The sequence below is a fragment of the Macrosteles quadrilineatus genome, unplaced genomic scaffold (assembly GCF_028750875.1).
Source record: "Macrosteles quadrilineatus isolate MER2022 unplaced genomic scaffold, UCM_ALF_1.0 Scaffold_5__1_contigs__length_97177068, whole genome shotgun sequence".
Lineage (NCBI taxonomy): Eukaryota > Metazoa > Arthropoda > Insecta > Hemiptera > Cicadellidae > Macrosteles > Macrosteles quadrilineatus.
The window spans coordinates 80,201,284-80,228,805 of record NW_026542598.1 but is presented as its reverse complement, the minus strand read 5'-3'; the positions used below and the strand labels follow the sequence as shown (position 1 = coordinate 80,228,805).

Sequence of the window (27,522 nt, the reverse complement as noted above, 5' to 3'; positions counted from 1 at the left end):
CAAAGCTAGAAACCCCAAATTGCCAAACTCAATTAAAATTAATTCTGAGTACAATCAACAAATCTAAAATCCAGAGCAACGTTCATGACCAAGGGTCACTTTAACAATGTTGATATTGATTTTAATGTAATGTCCTCGTAACATGAATGTCAAAATGAAATTACTCATTGAGATAAGCTTCAGCTGGGGCAAAACTTTCATGTAAACTAGATGTAAGGTTGTAATTGTAAGTGCAGACAAGATCTGGTACCTTGAAATTAAGTGATTACCGAGAGCACATGAGAAGGTTGGAGGGGTTGAAGGCCAATAAGGGGTTGTTGGGTTGTGATTATAAGAGCGAGAAACGAGCGAAGATCATGTAATATCGAGTCGGAATATCGATCACTTCTAAACGACTAAGTGAACTGAGAAACTTTGACGAAAAACAATCTTGGAGTAGGTAAAATAATGGTGTGAGTAAATAAAAAAGTATGTGAATCGATAAAACACACTAGTAGATTTATCAGCCATGGATCAACTGAAGACAATTATATGTTTATTTACATCTGGTGCACTGTAGAGGTAGTGTTTTGTTTACAATTTGTTTCTTGTTATTGCAGTCATTTAAAACCTAGTTTAACCAATTAAAACGATTTAATCATAAACAATAACTCGTCCCATAGTTATATAACCAAACAGTAGAGCACAACTCAACAAATTAACCCTAAAATAATGGAAACAAAATTTCTTTGACTCTAGTGATCAGTGTCACCAACATGAACTAGACACGAAACACAAGTTTCAAAATTTACAATGTAATTAGAGGTCTACTTGTGTTGGTTTGTCTATTGTATAGGTGTGCATAATAGTATATCACATAACAAGAGTAGAAAGTGAGTAATTAGTTATTTCTTTTAAAAGCTCAAAAGGATATATTTTAATCAAATTTGGCAATTTTGTTTGTTTCATTCTAAGCTATCAACATTTCAATAATAAAACCCCCTCAATACTTTCCCTGTTGCAGCAAACCTAAGTACTCATTAAAATTAATGTTATTTAAATAGGAAATAAATCTGACAATTTTAAGGGAATACTTAAGTAGAAATCCAGCAGGGTAAATGGAAATTCGCCCAGTCTGCAGGTTTGCTGTGGCGGGGGTATTTATAACGGTTACATTAGTTCCGCTATATCACGGTATTGAAATACATTTCCCATGTATACCAACACCAGCCCACGGTATTGAAATACATTTCCCATGTATACCAACACCAGCCCACGGTATTGAAATACATTTCCCATGTATACCAACACCAGCCCACGGTATTGAAATGCATTTCCCATGTATACCAACACCAGCCCACGGTATTGAAATACATTTCCCATGTATACCAACACCAGAGAGCTCGAGAGAAGATTGAACGTTCTTTGTCCGATTATCAGATCTTAACAATAGAATATTTCTGAAGGAACTGGTGCGAAGCAATAAGTGGTGGTGACATTTATATCAGCTGATATTGAAGTGGGCTACCACAAGTATGACTGACATTTTATAACAAACCCGCCACAGGAAAATGCCACCCCGCCCCTCTATCTGACCTCTTTCGCACACACATGAGCGATTTGCCCTATTTTGCCCACAAAAGTTGAGATAGTAAAAGATAAAAAAAATTCTCCCTTGTACAAAACATAATTGTTTATAAAATCTTACAATTTCAAGGTTATTTCCACTTGACTTAGAGGGGGTTTGTTTTTTACTATTTATTTCCAGTGATTAAATTATCAAAAAACTTAATAAAACAATCCAAAAATAACCGTATGGACAGCACCACCATTTTATAACGGGGAAAATCATTAGGGTGGGATTCGATTTTTGTTTAGTACCTTTGACTATCAATACAGCTAGATATTCCATCCCCACGTGAATAAAAAGTCTGGAGACCCCCTGTCAATTTGTTAACGGCCCAAACTAGAAAAACTAAACTCTGCACACCTTTATGGCATGTTATGGTATGTTATACCTTTTGTACATTTGTAGCCAGATTTTTTATCAAAATTGTTGTAGTTGATGTGAGCCACCGACAGATTGTGCTGATCTAAATTACTGAATTCAGGTAAATACGCAAACTTTATTACCTAGTCAAACTTAGGGAATGACTTATTGTGAGCTATATCAACTGTTATGACCCATCAACTTGACCAGCAACAAAAAAATAAGGTATAAATTTGAATTTTAGACACTGCGCATTCTGTGACTGGCTCACAGAACTACGTTCTTTTTTTAATAAAAAAATGATGACAGCTGGTCCATATAGATGGGATTTCTTCTTCAGTATCCAATAGTCAATGATAGTGCCTACCACGTACTAGACTTAAGTTTTACTTTGGCTATTTAAGGATTTTATCTAACTAGTGTCCCTGTTGCTCGAATTCGAGCAATTTCTAAGTATTAGAGGCGTTATTTTAAAAGGAATAACGTTCATAATTTCTGATTACTTTAAAGGATTCGATCCAAAGATTATGGAAATATTCAAGATGTACATAAAAGAATATATCAATTTATCCAGGCTATCTCGCTTTTTTCCATTGTAATATTTACGCCAACCCGAATTCAAATACAGTAGTAAATATTTCATTTCAACCAAGTCAGTAATAATGTTTGAAGCAAACTGTAAAATTAGCAAACTTATTGACTGTTTAAAATTAACATATGTTTTTCTTCTCACTTTTAATTTTTGACAACAGCTGGAGTTGCTTTACAAATTTTGTTTCCCATGTTAATCTTATGGAGAAATACGAAACTTTAAAGGGCCTCAGGGCCTCACTCTCTGATTATTTCCCTAAAAAGAAAGTTTCCTGCACAGCTTCACGTTACGCTCTTTCCAGACACCAAAAACATGTCAATCGGTTCAGTAGTTTCGGAGGAGTAATTGTCACAAAAAACATGCTTGCGTATTAAATAAGTATAGATGTGAACACAGATATCACATAGGCTACAGTAAAGTATACGCAGAAAACATGTAACATGAAAGACAGTGAAAAACTGTCCATCAAGGTTACTAATTTTTTTTGAGGCAGTAGGAGTTTTACTTAGCTGTATTTATTTATTTTATTTTTTAGTTTTATGTATTTATTCCTTATAGATTTATTCTTATAGGCCAGCTAAAGAATATTTAAGGTTAGTAGCTCTGACTAACTCGTGCAGTATTTTTAAGCACTGATAGTGTTAAAGCTTTTTATGATTTCTAAAAAAACATTATACAACATTTTTTAATTTTAGACTCAACCTACCTATTTTAACTCAAACCTTTATATTTAATGAAAACAATTAGCAAGTATTTTTACAGAATAAAATATAAAATGTGCGTTTAAAGTGATGATTTCAATACTCAAAACTTATTGAAAATATCGCTTTGTAATAATCCAAAGAAGACTGTAAAACTGCTTGGCTTGTTTAGAAGAGATAAATCAGCTGTTCAGATCAGCTGTTGCTGGCCCTCCTATAGAGAGGCTCTTTTACTCTGTTGCTCAATCTCTTCTCCTCACTTTCAACTTGATTTATTCTTGTTTTGCCAACCCAATTAAATTTTGACGCATCGATGATCTTCTTTTGATATAAAAACGACATCAAAAATATTTCAAAAGGCATTACAAGCAGCCCAACCATAATATATTTGGCTCTTCAGTATTCTTTAATGATTTTTTTGTTATAAGTAGTACGGTACCGAAGTGGTTTTGTAAAAATTTTTGCAAATATAAAATCATCTGTTATTGTTAATTTGTTCCTTTCTTTTTAGTTTATTAATTTTCTTTTTATGTTTAGGGCCAATCTTGAAATTCATTGTATGATAATGGGAAATGTTATTACTGTGCATGTTGGTTTTTAGCGAATTTCCCTATAGGGAAGTAGCTATTACCGTAGGTCTCATGGTAAGACCTAAGCCCGGGACCGATTTACTTTTTCATTTTGATGTCCCCAGAGGCCAAAAACACCATTCGTTCAAATTTTTATATATCTATCTATATATATATATATATATATATGTGTGTGTGTGTGTGTGTGTGTGTCCATCCGCACGATAACTTGAGTAATTTTCGTCCGATTTTGATAAAATTTGGTTTGAAGGTGTAAGGCAGGATAAACCTGAATGAGTTCGCGAACCAACATGATCGGACTATGGGAACGGGGGTTTATGGGGGGTTTTATGGGGTAAAAATAGGGTTTTCCCATTTTTGACCCTAAAAACACAAAATTTCACAATTTCTTTTTAAACCATTTTGTAGAGCTTAAAAAACAAATAATTTAGTATATTGAAGCGTTATTTTGCGCCTAATTGTTACGGAGAAAATTTAAAAAAATTGTTATTTTAAAATTCTCATGTTATTCTTATGGAGAATAAGTCAACTGTTGTAGTTTGCTTGTTTATGAACATATTTTGATCAAATTTGAAAAATACATAAATTTCTTACTAAACCACAGTACCTTTAAACATTTTACATTAAAAAAAACACTTTTTTACCCTCCCTGTTGCAGCAAATCTAAGTACTCATTAAACTAATTCTCTTTGAATAGGGAATAAATGTGATATTTGTAAGGAGACATTTTAGTTTAAATCCAATCAGGTAAATGGAAATTCGCTTAGTCTGCAGGATTGCTGCGGCGGGGGTATTTGTAAGAACAATGTAATTTTTCATTTTTGAAAAGTTAGCAACTTTTCGGTACTAAAAATATTAAGCTTTGTTTAGTAGAAAATTAGTAATATACAATACTGAATTGTCCAGTAGTACAAACACATCCTATTGCTCTATGAAATACCCTTAAAGTGCTCAAACGTGATATATCCTATCTTTGACTTATCTGATGTCAAATCAGTTTTTCTCCCTTAGATAAATTTTACAATATGTGCTTGTCATGCTAGAATACAAGCAGTATTTTTACAAATAGATGGAACAGATTGATAGAATTTGTGGCTAAAGCATATTTGAATTTTTTTTATATACGAAACCAATACAGTAGTAAACAACAAAACTGGCTATACATAATTCAACGAATATTAGAACAGAAACTGTATAAATCATACACATTAACAAAATAAATGACGTTTTTTCCATTAGTAAACATGTTTTATTAACATTTAAAACTGTGAAAAACCGTACAAATCAGCTGTTCCGGCAATTAGTATGGACCTTCGGGAGAGTGACGTTATTATATGTTTTGGCTAAGGTTTCTGTCACGAATACTAGAAAAATACCGGTATGGATCATAAACATAAACAAATTACGTTTTTGGCCTGATGATATTAGTTTGTTACTGCATACATGTATAAGAGAGTATATTCAATCATTCACTTAAATTATTCTACCATGAGAACGACCAAACGACACAAGTACTTAAACTACAGGCTAAACTTACATCACGATTCTAGTTTGAAAACATACTGTATATTCATCTTGCGAGGTATTGTCCGAAGCCCTCGTATCAGAGCAGAGATAGCCGTCATTGCATCAACGTATTGCGCCAATATGCGCCCAATACGTCATCTGTCACAGCACTGCGCCACTTGCCAATCCCAGCTGATGACCAATAACCGTACAAACTGCGAAGAAGCTTCATTTTAGCTCGATTCAGACACGATCTGTCAACTCTCTTTATTGACTTCGGACAAGAATTAACTTTAATAATGTTATGCTTTGTGTTTACATTTTCGTCAATATGTAACTTTTGATTCCCAATAAGTTCTTATTCTGTAAAATAAGTGACTTGTGTATAATGTGTGTTTAGAGTTGGTGACAATTTGAGTACGCTGTCAACTTAATTTTGTTATGTTTAAGGTGAATTTTACGATTTGTATTTTTTACCTGTGGATTCTGTACACTCCACTCTCATGTTAAATTTTTAGTTACCGAAAACCAACGTGAATTGAGTCCCGGTTAGAGTGTTTTCACTACTGATTCCTGTTTTTGTCACCGACTTTTCAGCCAGTCCTGTAACCGTGGAATCTTTTCAATCACATCAGTTATAAAGTTTTGAAAATCAATGAGAAAATATATTTTGCCAGAATCACATCATGTAGACGGTTTTACTCAAGTACTATTTGAAAAGAAAATGGTTACAAGTGGATCATAAAAAAGGGATTCTAAAAATCAATATTTTTACTCATTGGTTAAGGAGAAGCATTATTTTAAAAGAAAAAATGTTGGTATTTGCAAAACTTTGAACATTGGTACTTCACAGGGTTTCCTTGGCCATTTTATTTTTGACAATTAATAAAGTAGATTTAATCACTCGCACCCCGAGAATGCTAGTACAAATGAGAATAGGTCAGGCTCTTCCTCTACATATAAGGGTATGACCATCCCCAACACGCAAACGTATGTAGGCCAACGTCATTACTTATACGGGTAAATTATTCAACTTAACGCAAAGCAAAGTCATCTAGCTCAATTAGCAACGGATGTTTGATTTCACAACATGATGCAGAATATACGAACACTGCCTTTGATATTTTCTTAATTATATTTTTAACAAGAAGTTGTTTGATACCATAGGCTCAGATACTTTTATTAATCTACGTGTGTTAATGTTAAATCATTAGACGGACTATTAATTGAATAGACATCTCAAAACTTACTGGTTAACATAAGAAGATGAATGAGCACACTACCATAAACTTTGCATACGATATATATAGGCATTTAGATATTGTAATCATGTAGTAAAAGACACTAAAATAAACGTTGTTCGGTTGACCTATGCAAAGAAATTTTCTCTAATCATTCGGTACTTGATGAGTACTTTGTCAATCGCCTGTGTCACAATTTGACATTAACCTAAATCTTCATTCGTGTGAAGAAAATCCAACTCAAAAATAACCCCTCATTCTTTCAAATCCATTTTCTCTTCAAGTAAAAGGTCCTAGCGCGTGGAAATGATTTCCTTTGAAGTATTTCCTGTGTCAGAGTATAGACGATATACCCGACCTATATCTGATTTGAGTAGGTGGAGTGTCACCTTTACAATTTCTCTTAAAGTGGTTCGTGAAATAAATCATGTTTTGTATATACGTGCTTTTAAATAAATAAGTTTATTGGTTGAAACAATTGAAATGACTATATATAAGAAGTATATCCTTCTTAATGTATATTTTATACACTATATATATATATAAGTGCCACTTCGCCCACTTGAAGAGAAAGCCCACGAAATAGTTATTTGTGTAACTAGTTGCACTTTGCCGCACACTAGAGAAATGTTAACGCACTTTGTGGAAGTTTCTCGAGTGCAACAAAGACAGTTTGAGCCCGCGTTACACATTATATTTTTCCTACAGTTACTATAAAGCATATCAATAATTAGTCTTTCAAACACTGTACAACACGTTTTTAGGTTAGGTTAAATCCAAACATTGAACAAAATGGGAAACGCTGCACCAGCTGATCGTAGTCTTAGAGGCGGTTCACGAGTCACGGGTTATCCTTAGTTCGAGCGCAAAATCCAGTTATAGCCAGTTTTTTGCGCCGCGGCTTAGAAATCGGCTTCACGAGTACGAGGTTACCCACGCTCGGGCGCAGACAGATAAACTTCACCCAATTATGACAGGGATAAACCCGAGCGCAAAAAGTCGGCTTCACGGGTTCAATTAGAGAAAACCCCGGGCCAAATGTCGGGTTCACGAGTCATGGTCTAGCGCAAACTGGATAATCTCGGGCGTAAATAACAATGGTTTTGGACTTCAACTTAACCCTGCTAGGGGGCAGGGTTAAGGTGACATCATGTCGGGGTTATCTCATTTGCTCGTTTATTGTTATTTTGTTAGCAAAAAGAATGTTATATTCGGATTCGCCATTAAATTCCGAACAATTTCATTACCCTCAACATGATATTTATTTTTTTAAATTTTTTACTACTGATTGCTGAAAACATGCAAAAATCGTACAAAAGTAGCTGTTGAGACATTTTAATTAATTATTACTAAGTAAAAATATAACTATAGTTCGGCCGTTAGAAAGCGACCTCCTCCAGCATTGGTTTAGCATTATCGCGCAGGTCGTTTTTAAGGCTGCGGCCACACGGGCGTTTTTTTCACGCACAAACGCAGCGTGAAAACACGCGAAAAATTAGAGTAGCATTGAAACAAATGGGAGCCCGCTACTGCGGGAAAACACACTGCGTGTGGCATACCTCATTACATTTAATGCTGCTCATATTTCTCGCGTTTTTTCACGCTGCGTTCTTGCGTGAAAAAACGCCCGTGTGGCCGCAGCCTAAGCGGCCGACCTATAATAGCTTAACATATTCATATAAATTTAAATTGCAATCGAATCTTATGTTTTATATTCATTTTAGCAATTTTGAACCCTTTTATTTCAGCTGATTAATATCAAAATAAAAATGGTTCCATCAAACACTGTTAGGTTTGTCTAAGAATTTTTATTGTATAAAATTAGTACAATTTTTGTCCCTCAATAAAATTAATATAAACATAGGTCATTTTATTTTAAGTATCCAAATTTTATTTTGGATATTTTAAATTATATGTTTATATTATTGTGTTTGTGGTTTAACATTTGTTAAAGAAATACCTTTTCATCTATAATGTCTTAATATTTGTTATATCGGGATTTACAATAAATTGCTTCAATTTTCTTAGGTAAAAGATAAATTCTATAGTTAAATATATAAAACGTTGTATTATAACAAAATATTTTTTTTAAATTATAACCTGTTTTCTCACACCTGTTTTCTCATGCTTATAGGGCTGCGTTCTACCCGTCTGACGCGCGCAAATGCAAGGGGTTTAGTTCTTAGGCCTGTTGTTTGTGGCCCCAATTAATTGTGAACAGCTTTAAAAGATCTTGGTGTCATAAAATGTTTTTGTAGGTTTGCCATTTTATATTTACGTTTATTACTGTTTACGTATGAAGGCATCTCGGCTCCTATAATAGCCAGTTGTTCCTCCAAATTTATTTTTTATACAAATTACTGATACATAAAAGATAATCATATATCTTTGAAAAGAGCAGCCATTTTATTAAATAATTTGAACGTTTGGATAAAACTGCAAACCTGATAAAGTATGTCTTATTTTTGAACATAATTGGTAACCAAATTTTATTGCAAACATGACCAAGATTTGTTGAAACATTTTTTTTTACATAATTGCATTTTCCCGATTCAATGTATTCAGTAATAGTGTATTATTCAAAATTCAATGATCAATTGAGTAACTTAAAACTTTAGCATAAAATGAATTTAAGTGCAAGTCCACAACCTTTTATACAATATCAGTAAATACCCTGTACAATAATAATAGTTTATGAACCAATCATTATCACGCAACGTCATCCTATTGTTTTAGGGCTCGTCGACCGCAAGCAGCGGCCCGGCAGGTGGCTGTTGCCAACCTTCCAACGAAAATTCCCAGTTAATCCCTGCTCTTGAGCGACGGCCAGCGTTGTTCTCGGCTAAGCTTGGTCTCGGCTAACGCTCTATGTCGTGAACCCATTTTTTGACCGTCGGTTAAAATTGGTCGAGATCAACGATAACCGCGGGCCACGAAACCCCGTACTCGTGAACCGCCTCTTAATATCTTTGTGTTGCCAACTTATTTTCAAGCATACGCGTATTTCGTGTCTAATAAAAGCACTATGTTTAGTGTTGTTTGGTTGGAATACTGGTGTGCGGAAATAGTAAGTAGATGCAGTGATTAGCAAATTTCTGTACTATAATCAGTGCAAGGAAGACCACTTTGTCAGATAACACTGTAAGAAAATAACTATTCGAGTTAAAATTGAATTCAGCGTCATTGAACTACAAAAGCCTAGAATATTACTATGTTGTTGTATTTCAAACGTATCACGTGCTAATTTTGCGTATTTGGTGTTGAAATAGTCAACTAATTAATTCTACGCTGATTTAATGGAGTTCTAGACTGATTCGTTTGAAAATGACACCCTATTGATGGTTAGCCATCCTCTATCATTGAGCTTTTGACAAATGACTAAAACAGCTTATCTTATACACTAAGCTACACTACACAGGTCATCTAACTAAATTCTATACTCACTATACATTCATTGAATCTCAATACTAACACTAGGTACGTCATTGCTATATAGAAAAGATTAAGTGATTCAGATAAAGATTGAAAAGTTCCGAGATAATAGTATTGTGAGTTTTTTTTTTTTTTTAACATAACAGTGTGTCTAACACGACAATTCTAAATTTGACACATTGTTGCCTATACACTATACGATAATTATCTCTGTACTTCGGGGAACGAGCTAGTGGTATAGTGTGAGACTTCGGTCCCTGAGGTCCCAGGTTCAAATCCCACCAATCACTAATGGATTTTATCCAAATTATAATTCAGCAACCCCTTCTATCATGAACCTAAAATATTTGTACAAAAACTCCAGGCTAGACCATTGAGGAATAAAAAAATCCCTATAGTTTTTCATTCACACAATGCCTGTATCATTCGTTATGTATGTAACCTAGCTGTATTGGCCTATTTTCCCATGTATCAGAGGCACAATGTATTGTCTAAGGGTTGAGGAGGGAAGGTTTTGCTCCGTCTCAGCTCACTACCGATTAGATTTATGTCCCAACACGTTCGTGTGTTCTCGCTACCTCCCAGCGAACGTAATGTAATGGATGCTCTACGACGCTCGTTTCCTGTAGTAAATCCACCGAGACAAACTGTTATGTCTTGAATATCCGCATACCTGGCTTCCCACATGTGTGGCTTTTTTCAAAGCTATGGATTAGTTTTGATCTGGTGGAAGGATTTTTAACTCAAAGTTATGTTGATTATCATGAAGAATTGTTGTTTTTTAGATTCAGAGAGTGTATTTCGAAAGCCTATCGATGAAATGTAACCTTATGGAACTTTTTCAGGAGCAAAGCGAAGGAATTGGAAGGCTGCATATCTTAAGGAATAGTAGTTTAAAAAATGAAGAATGCGTTTTTTACGCTGCGTATGGGTTTTGATCTTGTAAGTGTAAGATACTTAGAAGAACACAAAAAGATGATAAGGAGATGGTGGCTGCATATGAACTTGGATCTTGTAAGACACTTAAGGAACACAAAAAGATGAAGGAGATAGTGAGCTGTATACGAACATCGGGAGTAGTTCTTCAAGGCCAAGTCCTCGTAGCTAAATAACTTAAGGGTGACAGTGGTTATAGTGTTTCCCTGATAATTAAACAAATTCTGGTTCGATCCTGGATAAAGTCGTTAGATTTTTAATGGATCAAAACTGGACCCAACTGTCCTTGATCATGGGGGTTAATGCATGGTCATGACAAAGCAAACAGTTAGTGTTAGCCAGTAACACAAGCTACCCAATGCGTTTAACCCCATACTACGTGAAAACGAAAGCAAGATAAATATGGAATGTATATAACATTATGATGTTCAAGTCCTGGTCATATTTTTGAGCCATGCATACTTGTTTATAAAATATAAACAATCTCGCAAAGAATGGTTTCTGGGTTCAAGGCTCGAATAAGCCTACTATTTACTTTTAATCAAGAGTCTTTACTTTAACATTGTTTTTTAACGAGCCTCTGAAAATATTTACAAACGTAAATTGCATAAAGAACTTTTGGAAAATTTTACAACACAAAACCAATTTCATGTTAGGTATGTTCTGGACCAAAACAGACTAATTTAAATTTATAATTCAATAGTAACTTTTCACAACATACTCTTTACCTGCAGCACTAAAACATATCTTACACGTTTCAAACATATGAACTGACATGTGTTTGAATATAAAGATTTACAAATACAGTAAAACAATGTAATCAATACGATATATAAATAACCTCAACAATAGGAAGCCCATACAGTGAATGTTTAACACTCCGGATGCCGGAAAGGAGGTTAGCTTTGAGACAATCGCGACGGCAAAGTCTCTTTGTTCTCAGGACTTTGATAATAGCTGTCACTGAACAACCCCTCGCCTCAGCTTCCTTCTTATCAAGTTTCTTATCTCCTGTTTATTTTCAAGGAATTTCTTGCTCCATCTTTTACTACTTGGTCTTCTTACAAGTGCAGCGTAATAACGGTTTTAGCTCGCCTAACAGCCTTTGTGTTTTGTATTATGTGTTAACAGTAGTTGTGGATCTATGTTTTCAGTAAAATATTATTCAATCAAAATGTAGGATTTTAATATTTTGTTGTCAATGTTTAAAACCACGAATGACAACATTATTATTGAGAGAATTAAAATGTGAAGTATTTCTACCCCCCCCCCCCCCCTATCAAAACACACACAACTAAATATTGTTCGTTCCACGCATTTTAACAACCTCTGTCAAAACGTCTAACCGATTTACATGGTCACAAAAGCATTGCTAAAATAACAAAAATCAAAAAAGATACCCCCAGTGCAGCAAACCTGCAGACTAAGTGAAATTCCATTCGCCTGATTCAATTTTATTTTGATATTTCCTTAAACATGTCATATTTATTCCCTATTTAGATAACATTAGGTTTAAGAAGTATTAGGTGTTCTAAGTAATCCTGTAAGTGTAGGTAAGTGTGTGTGTTTTTTTAAATGGTAAGAGTAAAGAATCCATTGAAAAAAATCAATTTTGTTTGATAATTTAAAAGATTGAATGTGTGATATAAGACTAAGATACCCGAGGTATTATAATTATTACAAAACATTGCTCGAAGACAAAAAGCAGTTGAATTTGACGTTTTAATCGAAGCGATAAGGCTTAAATTTAGTATTTATTTTCGAACACAACCTAAGTTATTGCTGGATGTGGTTGTTCAATATTAGAGGAGGAAGGTACCGAAATAACACATCGAGATATATAATTAACGCCTCACACGATGTCAACTCTTCGAACAAGTTAATCTATTTTAGTAACAGTTTTTTATTCGGATAAATCAACATTTTATTTCGAATACTCACGGTTTTGCTAATCTATATAATAGGCAAGAATGTTTTATTTAAAACCTTTTTTCTCAGCTCGAGTGCATCACAGGGAAAATCTACGCATACAGTTGGTAAGATATTTTCCTGTGTATGTGCAGAATCCCTTCATAAATTAAAATAAACTAAAAAAGTACAAAAAAATTATTTAAAATTTTAAAAATTAACATTGGCCTTATTGCCATGCTGGGGACGAAATAACAACGTAATATAAACAGAAAATCAAAACAAGTTAAAGAAATTCCAATCACATGTTTTATTTAGAGCGTGGAGGTGAACATTGAGAAGTCTGTACATTAGATATTTTTGATCGAGTCTTCGACCAACGGACGACCTCTACTATAATTTCATCAAATAACACGTTTAGAAAAATTATTAAAATAAATTTGTGGAAATAACTTTTCATTATTATATGTAAGAAAAGTGTTGGGGAAATGTCTTCGTGGATATTTAATCCAAGACACAAACATTTCTTTTGCAATGTTAGTTACAATATCTGAAAACAAATTCCAACAAAGACAGCAATGTGTATGTGTACATCATTTGTTATGTGAGGGTAACCATCGTATTTGAAACGTAATTACACTTTGGAAGAATAAGTAATCAGATATGAAAATAAATAATATTGTAAGTGTTTTTGTTCAGAAATGGGGGGAGGATTGTCTTTTAGTCTGTTGTTTAGTAATTTAATGTTTCTGCTATGTTAGGGGAAACAGTGATAGAGTTGGTTTAGTACTCTACTGCATAGTTTCGGTGAAAATGTTTAGTTTTTGTAAATTAATAACTAGTGGTCAAGAACTTGACCAAAAAATTGTTATGTACAGAGGCTTGTCTATTTTCGCCCTACGTTGTAAATAAAACAATGATTGTAACTTCTTCCATTTGTTTTGATTTTCTGTTTATATTTTATTGTTATTTCATGACCAGTATGGCAACGCATAAGGCCCATGTTATTTATTTTTTATTTTAAATTAATTTTTTGTGAATATTTTTTAGCTTATTTTGATTTGTAAAGGGAATTCTGCACATCTACAGGAAATATCTTTCAATATCCGTAGATTTTTCCTGCGTTGCACACGAGCTGAAAAAAAGGTTTTAAAGGAACATGCTTGCCTATTAATATATAGATTGTTGTTTTTAGCCCTTAAATGATAAAAAATGGAATGTTTAATTTAGTCGACCCTGGTCAGATTTAATTTTATCTTGGCATGTATGTTGCGTATAAGAGAGAGTCATACTAAAAAAAAATATTTGAAATAGGAATTTACCACGTGTTCAACAACAAATAATATAATAAACATTTAAAATGCCTTAAATTGTTCGAATTTGCAGATTTTATAACAATTGTATTTAATTGCCTTAGAGTGTTTTGGGAAACATTCATTATTTGGAAATTGTTGTCAATACCATAATAAGTTGTTTATGACAGTGTTTTAGTTGGAACAAATTTACGAAAAAGAGTATTAGTGTAAGTACAATTCTTGATAACTTGTGCATTTTTATCATGGACAGCACAATTAATTTTGTACAAGAGATATTTTGGAAAACAGCGTTTAATTATTAAGTGCCTAAAAACGTTACGTTGATGTCACGGCTTTCAAAAAGAGAAAAGTAATGCGATACGATGAAAACAAGGTATTCCGTTTTCTGGGTCTACCGTGAAATAAACTATCGACAAACTGGGCGATGGCTCGTCAGCTGAACCCAGTAGAACCAAGACAGAACTGCAGCCCCAAACATTGTACAGTCCGAGGATAAAGTATAAAAATAACATTTTCAATTCCACCAAATAATTAACCACCCCGTTTCGAAATAGCTTTCCAAAAATACAATAAGCCCGTAACACATATTGAGTTATAGGGCGGTCGCGCATGCGCCTCGGATTTGTATTTTGTTCTAAGTGATCGGGTCATCTAGTAAAATCTCCAAAAACACAATTTATCCTGTATTCCAGACAAAACATCCCGATGTATCCGTAATGTTGAGCGCGTTGTCAGGCAAGACACTGCGGTACTGGGTGTGCCCACCCACCACACCTCTGCCTGTACTCCACCACACCTCACGAACCGAGGCCGAGTCACCTGAGGAACCGAGGTCCCAGGTGAGGTCGCCCGGGAGTGAGGCCACCAGGAGCGGTTTGACCTTTGACACTTCCCCGCGGAGGGTTGACCTATTTATTTGTTTTGCAGACAAACCTCGATTTGTTGCATTTATTTTGTGGTGTGTACTTAAATCAGTAGGGTGTTGTTTTGACGTTGGTTTATGTGTATGTAAAATTATATCTTAGAACATAACATACACTGAGAAAACTTTTCGGGTTGGTAGCTATGGTAAACTTTAAACTACGAAGACTCGGTAGATTGGTTATCACTGTATTCTATCACTACGAACATTGCCGTCTGCAGCACGTCCGACGTCCGATGGTGGGTCGCTGAGCTCACAGGATTGGTGACCTAGTAGCACTATCGCACAGGGTTCTACTTACGCGGCGTTGGCGTGGTGGTTGGTGTGGAGCAGCGAAGAGGTGACCGCCAGCCAGGCTAGGGCCCAGGTGCATGTCTCGCTGCCCATAATGAAGCCGTCAACAAGGGAGATCCTCCATATCCAACGGTGGTCCGAGGCGGCAGTCGACTGGGCGGCAGCGGCTGTCGGCAAACTGCGCAGCCCTACCGCTCTATTGATCGACAGCCCGGACCCACCCCCCTCAAAAATATCCATAAACACTAATAATCTAGTGTAATTATTACTTTTGGTTCCTGTTTTTGGTCATCACGTGTTGCGTCGAGTCGTGGCTGAACCTGGAAAAAATTAAAATCAAAAACAAATTTTATTTTTTCAAAATGTACCTATACCTTGAATAATTTTTTTGTAAAAAATTATAAAACAATATAATCTATAAAATTTTTACATAAAATTAACGACAAAAACACTACCCCAAAACACTACCTAGAGCCAGAAACTAAGCATTAATTGGACAAATCGTAACCCATTGCTCTAAACAACGCGTCACATCTCTGACGTCATACTTGGGCTGTTTGTAAAGCTCCAAAGAAAAGCAAAACTGTTGCTAATGACTTGTCGATTTCCTTGGAAAACAATTTGGAGATATTTTATGTTTAATTATTTAACCGTTGACGAAATATTTAAACTATAAATCTTGCTTTGGACATTTTCGTATTTTTTTAGTCGTATCCAAGAGTTTTAAAATTCAAAGTTTTTAATAATTACAAAAATATAAGTTTTTGAGAATTTTGAAACTTCAACATCATAAGGATATAACAAGTATACAATCAAAATAAAAGAATGCTGATAAAATCTAAATTAAATAAATATTCAAATTGATTAGTTCTTTAAAATTGCTTAGTGAGTATAATGTTGAAGTTATTTGTCAAAAAAGAGAAAAACAACATAGCACAATTTTCTATAACCAGGTTAGATGTATACATTCTACACCACTTCACAAACAATGGGGACGAACCGTATGACGTCATGGTGAATGTTTGTAGAGCTCTACAGACAGTGAAACTCCTTCAGCCAATAATAACATATCTAGTAAGCAAAACTTGCATTTAAGTTTTGTATTGGAATAGCAATATAACAGTTTGCCAGTGCTAATAGTAGCCTACCTTTTAAAAGTAGGCTAGCTATTGTAATCGTAAGATTAGGATTATTAATATTTTGATAACTTTTGGAAATTATGTACGTATTGGAACTGAATACAAATAAATGCTAGGAACAAATAAATAAAAATGAAAACATCCTCATTTCTTCTGACGACCTTATTTAATTTGATCCTCAATTGCAAATTGGTTTTCAGAAAAACTCAAGTCAAAAGCAAAATTAATTCCCTGAAACTAGGTTAACTGTAAGAAAGGACCATGTGATCCTAATTGTTCGCCTCAATAAATAAGTATTTTCATTCATTCATTCACTCAAACTAAATTAAGCTACATCAATTTTTATTTGTTTATGAGTTTACAATACCCCGCCACACCAAACCTGCAGACTAAACAAATTTCCATTTACCTGGTTGAAGTTTCACTAATTTCACACAAATCAGTTCCTTGAAATTGTCTCCTATATTTTCTATATTTCAATATTAATTTTAACGAGAGGTCGTCCAGTGGTCGAAACTCGACCAAAAATATGTAATGTACTCACTTCTCTATTTTCACCCCACACTGTAAATAAAACATGTGATTGGAGTTTCTTCCATTTGTTATGATTTTCTGTTTATATTTCGTTGTTATTTCGTCACCAGCATAGCAACGCATAAGATCCATGTTAATTTTTTCAAATTTGTAAACTAATTTTTTGTGCTTATCTTTGAGCCTATTTAAATTTATAAAGGGATTCTGCACACCTACAGGAAAATTGCTTTCTAACGGTATGCGCAGATTTACCCCACGATGCACACAAGCTGAGAAAAAAGGTTTTAAAGAAACATGCTTGCCTATTAATATATAGATAGATAGATAGATAGATGAGTAGGCTACTTGCTGCTACAGGGAATTTAAAAAAGTTTGTTTTATAAAAATGATACTAGCTTTGTTTGAAAAGTATATCCCATAAGCAAGTGTAATATAACAGATTATCTATTATAAAAAAAAATAGGTAAGATTTTTTAAAATTTACGTTTTTTGCAAAAGATTATTTTGCTCTAAAAAGAAGAAATTGCAAAATGTTATGTTTTACGGGCAAACATGGTAAAATCAATGTTTACCGCAAATATTAGTGAAAATTCAACCAGATAAATGGAAATTTGCTTAGTCTGCAGGTTTGGTGTGGCGGGGTATTGTAAATTCATAAACAAATCAAAATTGATGTAGCTCGATTTAGTTTCCATTAATTTTGCTTTTGCTTTTAAATTAGGAGGTTTTATTTTTATTTATTTATTATATTGAAGAATGATTTATTATTCTTATCATAGCTGAAGAGGCTATCTATTATTCTCAGGTAGTTTTTGTATAAATAGCCTAATTTTGATGAAATTTGGTATAAACGTGTAAACCAACATTTATTCGAAAGAGATCGTGTATCAGCATGATCGGAACATTGGAACGGGTTTTAAGGTGGGCATAGGCGGGTAACATTCCTATATACCCAGGTAACATAGTAATGTTTTGACTGTAGATTTATCGTAAAGAAACTGTTAAAACAAAATTTCAATAAAATATTGATCAATAACTAAAGGTTGGAAATTAGTAGGTAAATAAATGAACAACCCTAAATCTGTTAAGGCTAACATGAACTTCCAGGGAACTGCCTGTGTTGCCCTCGAGCATGGAAGAGTCAAAACATTTACACAATCAACAGCCTTACTCCCACTCAGTTTATAAAACCATAATATAACATCGTAATTTATCCTGGTGTAATTAATAATACTATAATAATATTAGGTCTACAAAATAATTAATACATGTTCCTGGAGTGGAACGATTGTTATAATCACGTGTTTACAGAAAAAACAGTTTTGTTGAATTTTTTAATAATTAATTGTAACCTTCATCAACATTTTATTTTGTATTTTTACTCAAAAGTTTTGAAAACGAAGGGGAGGATCTTAAATACCCCCTCCACAGCAAATCTGCAGACTAAAAAAAATGAATTTACCTTGCTAGATTTCTACAACTAATTATGTTCCCAAAAAATTTTCAGATTTATATCCTATTTAAAATACATGTATTATAATTAGTATTTTGGTTTGCTGCAACAGGGATGGTAATAAGATGTGTTTTATTCAAATGTCGTTATTTTAGTATGAATTAAACTAATTTGACAAATTAGATTAAAAGCGAACTACAACAGTTTATTTATTGTCCATAATACTAACAAAGGGATTTTTTAATATACAGTACACTTTTTTGGAATTTTCATTGAAACCGTTAAACATAGGCAACAAGTCTTCCATATACGGTACTAAATTATTAGTTATTTTAAGCTCTACTTAATAGTTTGAAATAAATTGAAAAATTTATATTTTGGGTATCAAAATGAGGAAACCCCAATTTACTCCTATTTTACCTCCTAATAAAACGTCGTATCGTCCGATCATGCTGGTTCGCGAACTCGAATTAACATAGGTTTACGCGTTTGTTCCCAATTTTGGTTTTTGGCCTATAGGGACAATAAAGCAAAAACAAATAAACTTCCTTATCATGTTTCTTTTGTAGATTACAAGACAAATCTATTACATAAATAGCATTTATTTCTCACCATTTTTTAAAGTTGAAAGATAAATATAACCTGAAGCCTACAAGGAGATATTTTTAATCAAAGGGCAATATTCGCTTCAGAACGCAGCCTGTGATTGTTATTTCTCAATGATCGGCTTGAACACTTCTCTAAGCGTTACTTTGTCTCTGAAATATTCCTCACCTTCATTTAAATACAATAATTTTAAAAGGTTGTACAAACATGCCCACTATGCTCTAAAAATGCCTATAAGCTCATTGAAATAACCTGATAAAAAAGTGAAGTAATGTGGTGGTTTTATATGTTAGCAAACAAGTAACAATGGACCTAGCCTACGTCTAAGTGTTGAAATGTCTTCAAATATGTTTCGAAAGACATGTCTTACATGTGTTACGAACACACTATTGTAAAACGGGTAATATTCTATTAGATGTATGTATTAAGGGATTAATTTAAAACATTTATGTTTGTGCTATATATACAGTGTGTAAATTAAGTCTTGAAACAAATCTGTATTTTTTAAACCAAAATAGATAGAAATATTCTGTTTGTGGCGTTGATTCTTAACAAATTTTCCGTAGTTTTGCATCAAAAATATTGTTTAGCCCCCCTAACAGGGTAGGGGTGGGGGCGACTTATTTTTTCAAATAGCAGCCCCTTTTGAGTGACATTTTGAAGGATGTGTCAAAAGAAATACAATGAAGCAAAGCCGATGTAGATATCCCCTAGGCAAAATGATTTATATGATATCCCCAAAATGATATCCCTTCCATAATTTGATTTAGACTACTGTATGTGAAAAAGAACCAATTTTACAAATATTGAAACAAATGTGTATTTTCAAAACCGGAATAGACAGAAATATTCTGTTTGTGGAAATTATTGTTAACATAGGCTCCGCAATTTGTTACATCAACAATATTTTTTAACCCCTTTAACAGGGAGGGGGTGGGGATGACTTATTTTGTTAATAACAAGGTGGGGGCATTTAGTGACAACTCATTTTGAAGGGTTTGTTAAAAGAAATACAACGGCGCAAACCCCAGGTAGATATTTCATCCCTAGCCTAAATGGTGGGTATTCCAAAATTTAATTTATGTGAAAAATCTCCCATTTTGGAATACCCGCCATTTTGGCTAGGAGTGAGATATTCACCTCGGATTTGCGTCATTGTGTTTCTTTTAACAACCCCTTCACTATTTGGAAAAAAAGTAAGTCACCCCTTACCTCCTACCCTGTTAGGGGGGTTAAAACATGTTTTGATGTAAAATATTACGGAAACTTTGTTAACAATCAACGCCACAAACAGAATATTTCTATCTATTTTGGTTTAAAAAATACAGATTTGTTTCAAGACTTAATTTACACACTGTATATTAGGGTGTATAGGAGATTAATGGTCCCTTTTCGTCGATTAATTTGTGGATGGCACCTGAAGAAACTGGTTTTATTTATCAACGTTGACATGGGCAGAAAGTGTGTGTGTGTTTATTGTGTGTGTCTTTATTTACCAGTCTACATGTGTGTTATTTTTACTAAACCCTTAATAACTTAAGAACCATTTAGATGACAATGCTACTAAGTTAGATAACATAATGTTATTTAATTTAGAGTTTTTCTCAGTTTAAAATTGATAAAACTTGTTTTGATGAAACTTTCCAAAAGAAGATATTCAAAAGTCGTTGAAATTTCCAACACCCATTTTTTTATGGTAATAGCTAAAATGGGAAATGTAATACTGACGTGGTCTTATATACTCAACGGCCAAGCTAAATATCATGTTATTATGCGATATGGATCCTAAGTTATTGAGGGTTAAGTAAAAACCACATAAAAAGGGTAGACTAACATATATTTGGTCCATCTTTATATTTTAAATTCGTTGATTTAGATGCTGGGAAAATTCACAAAATGGACCACAAATAATCCATTCCGGGACACCCTGTATCCATAAATAGAACAAAAACCGTAAATTTGAGCATTTTGTATTTTTTAAATTAATACAATGATATCCGAGACACGGCGTTGTCGGCAAAGTATATGCAGCATCTACATTGCGGCACGAAATATGAAGGCGTTTACTAGTCGAGGCTTATTAAAAAACTAGGATTATTTATTTAAGTAAAGTTAATGTATATGGATTAAGCTACTGATTCATGTTCTAAATAGTTTAATCACCTTTAACTGGTAATCAATATTATAGCACAAATAAAAATATGGATTATGGATAAAAATGTGATTTTATAGGGAGAATTGCCGCATGTTTCTATTATAACCTATCCCTTTTATCACAAAGCTAGATTATTTGAAGATAACAAAAAGAATTCCTCGATGCTTTAATTTCTGCTTTTGGGTGAAAAAATAGTACCAATTGCATTATAATTTGCATTTGAAGAAGAAGAATTAATCAAAAAAGAAATCAGGATTACCGTACTGTTACGGAATATGTTAGAGTCTATATGATTACTTATTTAAAGATATATGTAGGTTTCCCTAAGGCTCCTGCAAATCTAAATAATACATAATTAGTGATCATACTAGCTGCATTCAAACATAAGGCGTATAACCTTTTTGTTATCTATTTCCCTATTTATTTAGCTGGTTCACTGATTCAAACGTGTTCACGTTCATTAATTATTCTGACCATCATGGGTAAACTACTAAACTGAATTAGCTGGAATTTTGCCTTTTAAAACTAATTCAATAATTAATACGGTAGTAAAAATCTGACAGTATAGGTACTTAAATTTTCACTGAAGTTTTAATGATAATAGGCATAAGTTTAGTTATTTTTGATATACAACATCACAGTACTGCTGATTAAAAACCAATAAAATGTATAATTGGTTTCTTTGGTTTAACCATTTATTATGGGATATTGCGATATCCCATCTATATGGACCTGCTGTCGTCATTCTATTATGTTAGGTACTAAAGTGGTCAGTCAATATTAGTAAATAAGTAAAGTAATTAGTAAAGTGGTAGTAAATTTGTGGTCGTCATTTAAAGTATTTTAATTTTTAAATATTTATGCATATGGCACATCAAAATTAAGCATACATACAAAATTAAGTGTGTAGATTTGTCGAAAAATATTGGTGTGATCGAATGTCGCAAGGGCTCTGCCCCACAGGCCAACTTCCAAATGGCTACGTCTGAAATACTTCATAAGTTTAATTAATGCCACAAACCATTTCAAATATCTCCAATAATTAAAAAATTACGGGGGGGTACAAGTTACTTTTCAGCTACCTGGTAGACAAAATATATGGTTTGAAATACTTAATTTAACAGGAATTTGATTGTATGACATTCAATAAACTGCAGATAAGAATTCCAAACAGCAAAATAAGAAAATAACAACAACCAAACATTCTAACTATGGCTAACATTGAAACATCAACAGATCTGCAATTAAAAGTCTAGGGAATTTTTGGTTAAAATACTGTATAGATAAAACCCTTAGAGCTAAAGAGAAAAGACTTAAAGTGAGTAAAGACTTAAATGGAACCTACTGTGGATCTGCGCATACCGTAGAAAGTATTTAAGACTCAAAAATCAATGGCTTACCTTAAAATTCTAGCAGGCCCTTAATTAAACTAAATACCACAAACTTAACGCTATTAACTACCATTTGCAATAACATTATGTTTTTATTTGGCCAGGTTGTTGAAGTGTGTGCATGTTCACACACTGTACTAACAAGTCGATGTTAAGGCTTTCGATAAGGCTACGAACAAAGCCTTTGAAGTACAAATAAACGCAGATTATTTTTGCTGCTGCCAACGGCAAAACTACGTCTAGTCATGCGAAGCGTGCGTTGTCACCGGGAAATCTAACGGCGGAAAAGTGTTTAGGATTGAAAATAAATAGCGGTCAAAGAAAACAAGTTTCCGAACAAACTGTGTTAATTTAATAAGTATTAATTAAAGAATCTGTGGATAGTCCCTCTGTCTATGAGCTAACTAATATTTTAGCCAAACTTACCGAGGTTGTTTTTTCAAATGTTTGGATGGTTTTGACGTAGCCAATTTCAATTTTTGATGATGCCTATATAAAGTAAATCAAATTTATTAAATTTTAACATTGGCCAATTTGACCTATCAAGTAACCTACATTTGGCCAACTGGGTTGCCATGATGGTTACAAAATAACGACATAAATGTAAACAAAACAAAGAATCATAGCATATGTTTTAAATCAAGCCACAACCTAAACACAGTACAAAAGGGAAAAAAAAATCGGCAACTGATCAAACAGAGAAAGTCTTAGGTTTACATTTAAATCGCAATTTGGAAACGACCACTGATCGAAAAGGTACAGTCATAGATAAAACATACTTTCTTAGGTAAAGTATTTAACAGACTTGATTTACGTAGCTAAGGTTAAATAACATTTTATCTTAAACAATTTGTCGGTGAATCACATTCATGGATCCATCTCATACATGGCAAACTTAAACAGGTCCTCGACGTAGGGAGTGGTGAAGGAAGTAGTTAAGGCGAGAAGTGCTAAGTGTGGGAAACGTTTGTGGCAGTTACATTAATGTATCTGCAATACCAAAATGTTATGGGAAGGGAGAGAAACAGGTCCACAACGTTGGAAGTGGTGAAGGAAGTAGTTAAGGCGAGAAGTGCGAAGTGTGGGAAACGTTTGTGGCAGTTACATTAATGTATCTGCAATACCAAAATGTTATGGGAAGGGAGGGAAACAGGTCCACAACGTTGGAAGTGGTGAAGGAAGTAGTAAAGGCTGGCAGTGCGGAGTGTGGGGACCGTTTGTGGCAGTTACATTAATTTATCTGCAATACTAAAATGTTATGGGAAGGGAGGGAAACAGGTCCACAACGTTGGAAGTGGTGAAGGAAGTAGTAAAGGTAGGCATTGCGGATTGTGGGGACCGTTTGTGGCCACATTAATGTATCTGCAATACTAAAATGTTATGGGTAGGGAGGAAAACAGGTCCACGACGTAGGAAGCTATGAAGGAAGTAGTAAAGGCTACCAGTGTAGTGTTTGGGAACCGTTAGTGGCAGTTAGATTAATGTATCTGCAATCGTAAAATACTCTAAGAAGGAAGGGGAACAGGTCCAGGAGGAAGTGGTAAAGGAAGTAGTAAAGGCTAAAGGTGCTGAGTGTGGGAAGTGTGAGAGTGTGCCTTTGTGGTAGTTAAATTAATGTATCGGCAATCCTAAAATGCTATGGGAAGGGAGTGAAACAGGTCCACGACGTAGCAAGTGGTGAAGGAAGTAGTAAAGGCTAGCTGTGCGTGCAGAGTGTGGGTACATTTGTATTTTGTATTATATGAATATTTTTTTTATTTATTGCTTTATTTAAAACCATAAAACATGATTGCTTCGCTCAACTGGCTTTCACTGCAATGAAAGCAATCCTAGTATTATCATTTTGATCGCCTTGAACGTTAGAGGAGTTGTTAAATTTCCATACAGGAACAAGTAGAACATGTATACTAAAAACTGAATATTTGTTTGTTAATTTAAGAATATTTAATTTAAATGATTTTATCTACTCCATCTTAATCTATTCAATAAAATGTTTAAAAGGGACTTAATGTAACTTGTTTGTAACTGTACAACAATATTCTATGATTAGATTACACGGTTAATCAGAAGTTTCAACGTACAATGCCGAGTGAAAAGAAACAAATCGCCATAAGAAGTGTAGTGGAGGCAGTAAGGGTGACATATGCGATGTCTGATGAACCAATCGCTGTTCACCTCATTGGCTGCAGACTGCAGATGTACACTAGAGTCAAGGTATAAAATATATGTTATTTTGGTAGTCTTTGCTTGGTTATTCTTTCACCTATAGTAATATTTCAAGCTTGGAAAAGCTATACTGTCTGTTTACAAAATTTAGGCGGTTTGAGAGAAAGTTCCTCCACCACTTTTTATGCTTAATGTACGATACAACTAAATGATGTTTTGACACATCTCACCTACTTTACTTTTTTATGGTAGGATCAAGCCATACAGGGGATAGATTTCTTCCGCTAAAACCACCTAGGTTTTGTGAACCGAGTATAATTTCAGTTATTTCAATGTTCTCATCTCTGTTTCTTTCACGATCGATTGACTAAATATTGCTTCTTTCATGTGGATTAGCTGTGAATATGTTTAGTTTCAAACAAAGATGGCTTAAAATACCTACTTTGTATGGTCGCCATTTCATCAAAAAGTATTTAAGTATTTTACTAGCCGCCATAATCGTGCTTTGCAACGGGAAGGGAACGCAGAGAAGACTTTTGTTCTAAAGACCAGCTGTATGAAATAGTTATCAACAAATAAATGTACAAAATTTTGATTAAGTTACAACAAAATCATGTTCAAACTGTGGAAGCCGCCATAGCAGATCGCTAGGAGTACTGTATAAAAACTATAAACACTCTTAGGTCAATTAACTGGCTATATGAGTTATCAGCCAGTGTGGCCTTGTATCAGCATGAAATGTTAGGCCCAAACAACCATTAATGCGTGGTTGAGCCACAAACAACAAACTAGCTAGCACAGTTAAGTTTATTATTTTCCTCTAGGAAGTAGCAGAACTACTTTAGACCAACAAAGTATGTACCAAAAACAGCTGTTTTCGCTGTAGTATGACGACAACAGTACGCTCCTAAAGTGTGGCCCAGCAAGGGTAAGTTTTGAAAGCCAGCGTGTGTTGCTTAAGGGCGTTAATCGACCGAACAGTTATGGCTCTTAACACCCCGTTGTGAGTAAACATTTTTATCACCCTTCCCCTTTAGAAATCTGTGTTCTTTCCTGGTTTTGTAACAATTTTACAGCTTTTCTAGATTTACTAACAGAATTTGTGTATTTGTTTACCTCATACTTGGATTAAGTAAACTGTTTATCGGTTAATCATCATTATAATATGGAATGAATAAGATAATTTAACCTTTTTTCACTTATGAGAAGATGAAATGGTGTAAGGCCTACGTGAAATGGAAAATTAAAATAGGCCACTTTTATAAAAAAAACTTACTACGTTTACTTTTAAACCTTTCGTTGTTCCTAGTTCCTACTTGTACAGAATTAACACTGCACTCGGGTTTACAAACAGATTATTTGATTGGTGTATGACGTAACATTTGGTTGATTGTTGATCAGCTGATTAATTAATTTTATTTAAATTTCTGTCACAAACACGAGGGGTGGAGTTTTGAATGATTTGGTACGACTTGGGTTTTCATCGTGGTTGTAAAAGTTAGACTCCTAGCTTTTAAAACTGTAATGAATTTGATTAATTTAAAAATTTGTTCATAAATCACTTTATTTTTTATATATCATATTTCTGAGCGAAAATTTAGGATTGAATGTTTACAAATACACCAATTAAAACTCGTACGCAAAAATATTAAGATTTATATTCATGGTGTTTTGTTTGTAGTCATGGTGTTCATGGTGTGTGTTTTTAGTAGCTTCTATACCGTGTGCTCCCACTATCTCCGCGTTCCGCCATCTCCGAACCCAAATCTGTCCCGCCACCTCCGAATTCTTGAGTGACCCTTATAATCCCGTCACTGCCTGCGTTGTTAGCTGTCATTGCATCCACGGCTGCGAAGCCCCGTAGATGGAAGATTTAATGAAAATTTAACCTGTCGGTTAGGTTAGGTTACGTCAGATTAGGTTAAGTTAAGTTAGGTTAGGTTAGGTTTGGACGGAAAGTCTTAACGCAGGAAGTAACCGAGGATTATAGGGGTCACTCTGAAATTCGGAGGTAGCGGTACACGGAGGTGGCGGGACGCGGAGATAGCGGGAGGTAATCCTTTTATACTGTCCAAGACAAGCTATTTCTTCATCCGGATAAAGCTGGGTAAAATTTCAAACCTTAAAAACGCTTGTTTTCTTATTGATCCGGTGACGTCATTGTCAGGTGGTCTGTATAATATAACTACTTATTATGTTGGTTGGCTTTATGATTTACTTTTTTTATCTTAATCCATTTGGATTTCTAGATTTGCGTTCGCCGAAAACAATCAGACAAAAAAGAAACCACCTCTTCTTTAAAATATAAAATATAACATACAGAATCTTCAAACAAAGCTTTGAAGAAATACAATTCTTTCAGCATAAAAAAATCAATAATTAATTCAGAGCATAAGAATTATAGTAAAATACAATTTAAAACTCCCAGTCGTAGGGCAGATGTAATTTTCGAGAAAAATTAGTCTGGGGCCGAGTGATAAACGATAATTTGTGACTTTGTTATGCAAATCGTGTTAAGAACAATTCTGCGTGTGATAACGCTACTCGCGGGGTTTGAATGTACTTGATAACAAGAAATTGTACTGTTGTAGCTTAGTACTGCGAGAGATCAATTTATAACTAACTAATGTGCTAATACTATTTGGTATTATACTAATGTATACAAATCCAA

General features: G+C 34.1%; 1 protein-coding gene across 10 annotated transcripts in view; it reads right to left on the bottom strand.

The window, feature by feature from the left end:
- LOC128994350 (gamma-aminobutyric acid receptor subunit beta-like) overlaps positions 1-15,569 on the bottom strand; it is a 111,367-nt gene extending 95,798 nt beyond the window's left edge. For all 10 annotated transcript variants that reach the window (XM_054418864.1, XM_054418862.1, XM_054418865.1 and 7 more), the window contains exon 1: positions 15,415-15,569. In XM_054418864.1, coding sequence (XP_054274839.1) covers positions 15,415-15,500 — 86 coding nt within the window. In that variant the 5' untranslated portion in view covers positions 15,501-15,569. The remainder of the gene's footprint in view (positions 1-15,414) is intronic.
- Between the last annotated feature and the right edge of the window lie 11,953 nt (positions 15,570-27,522).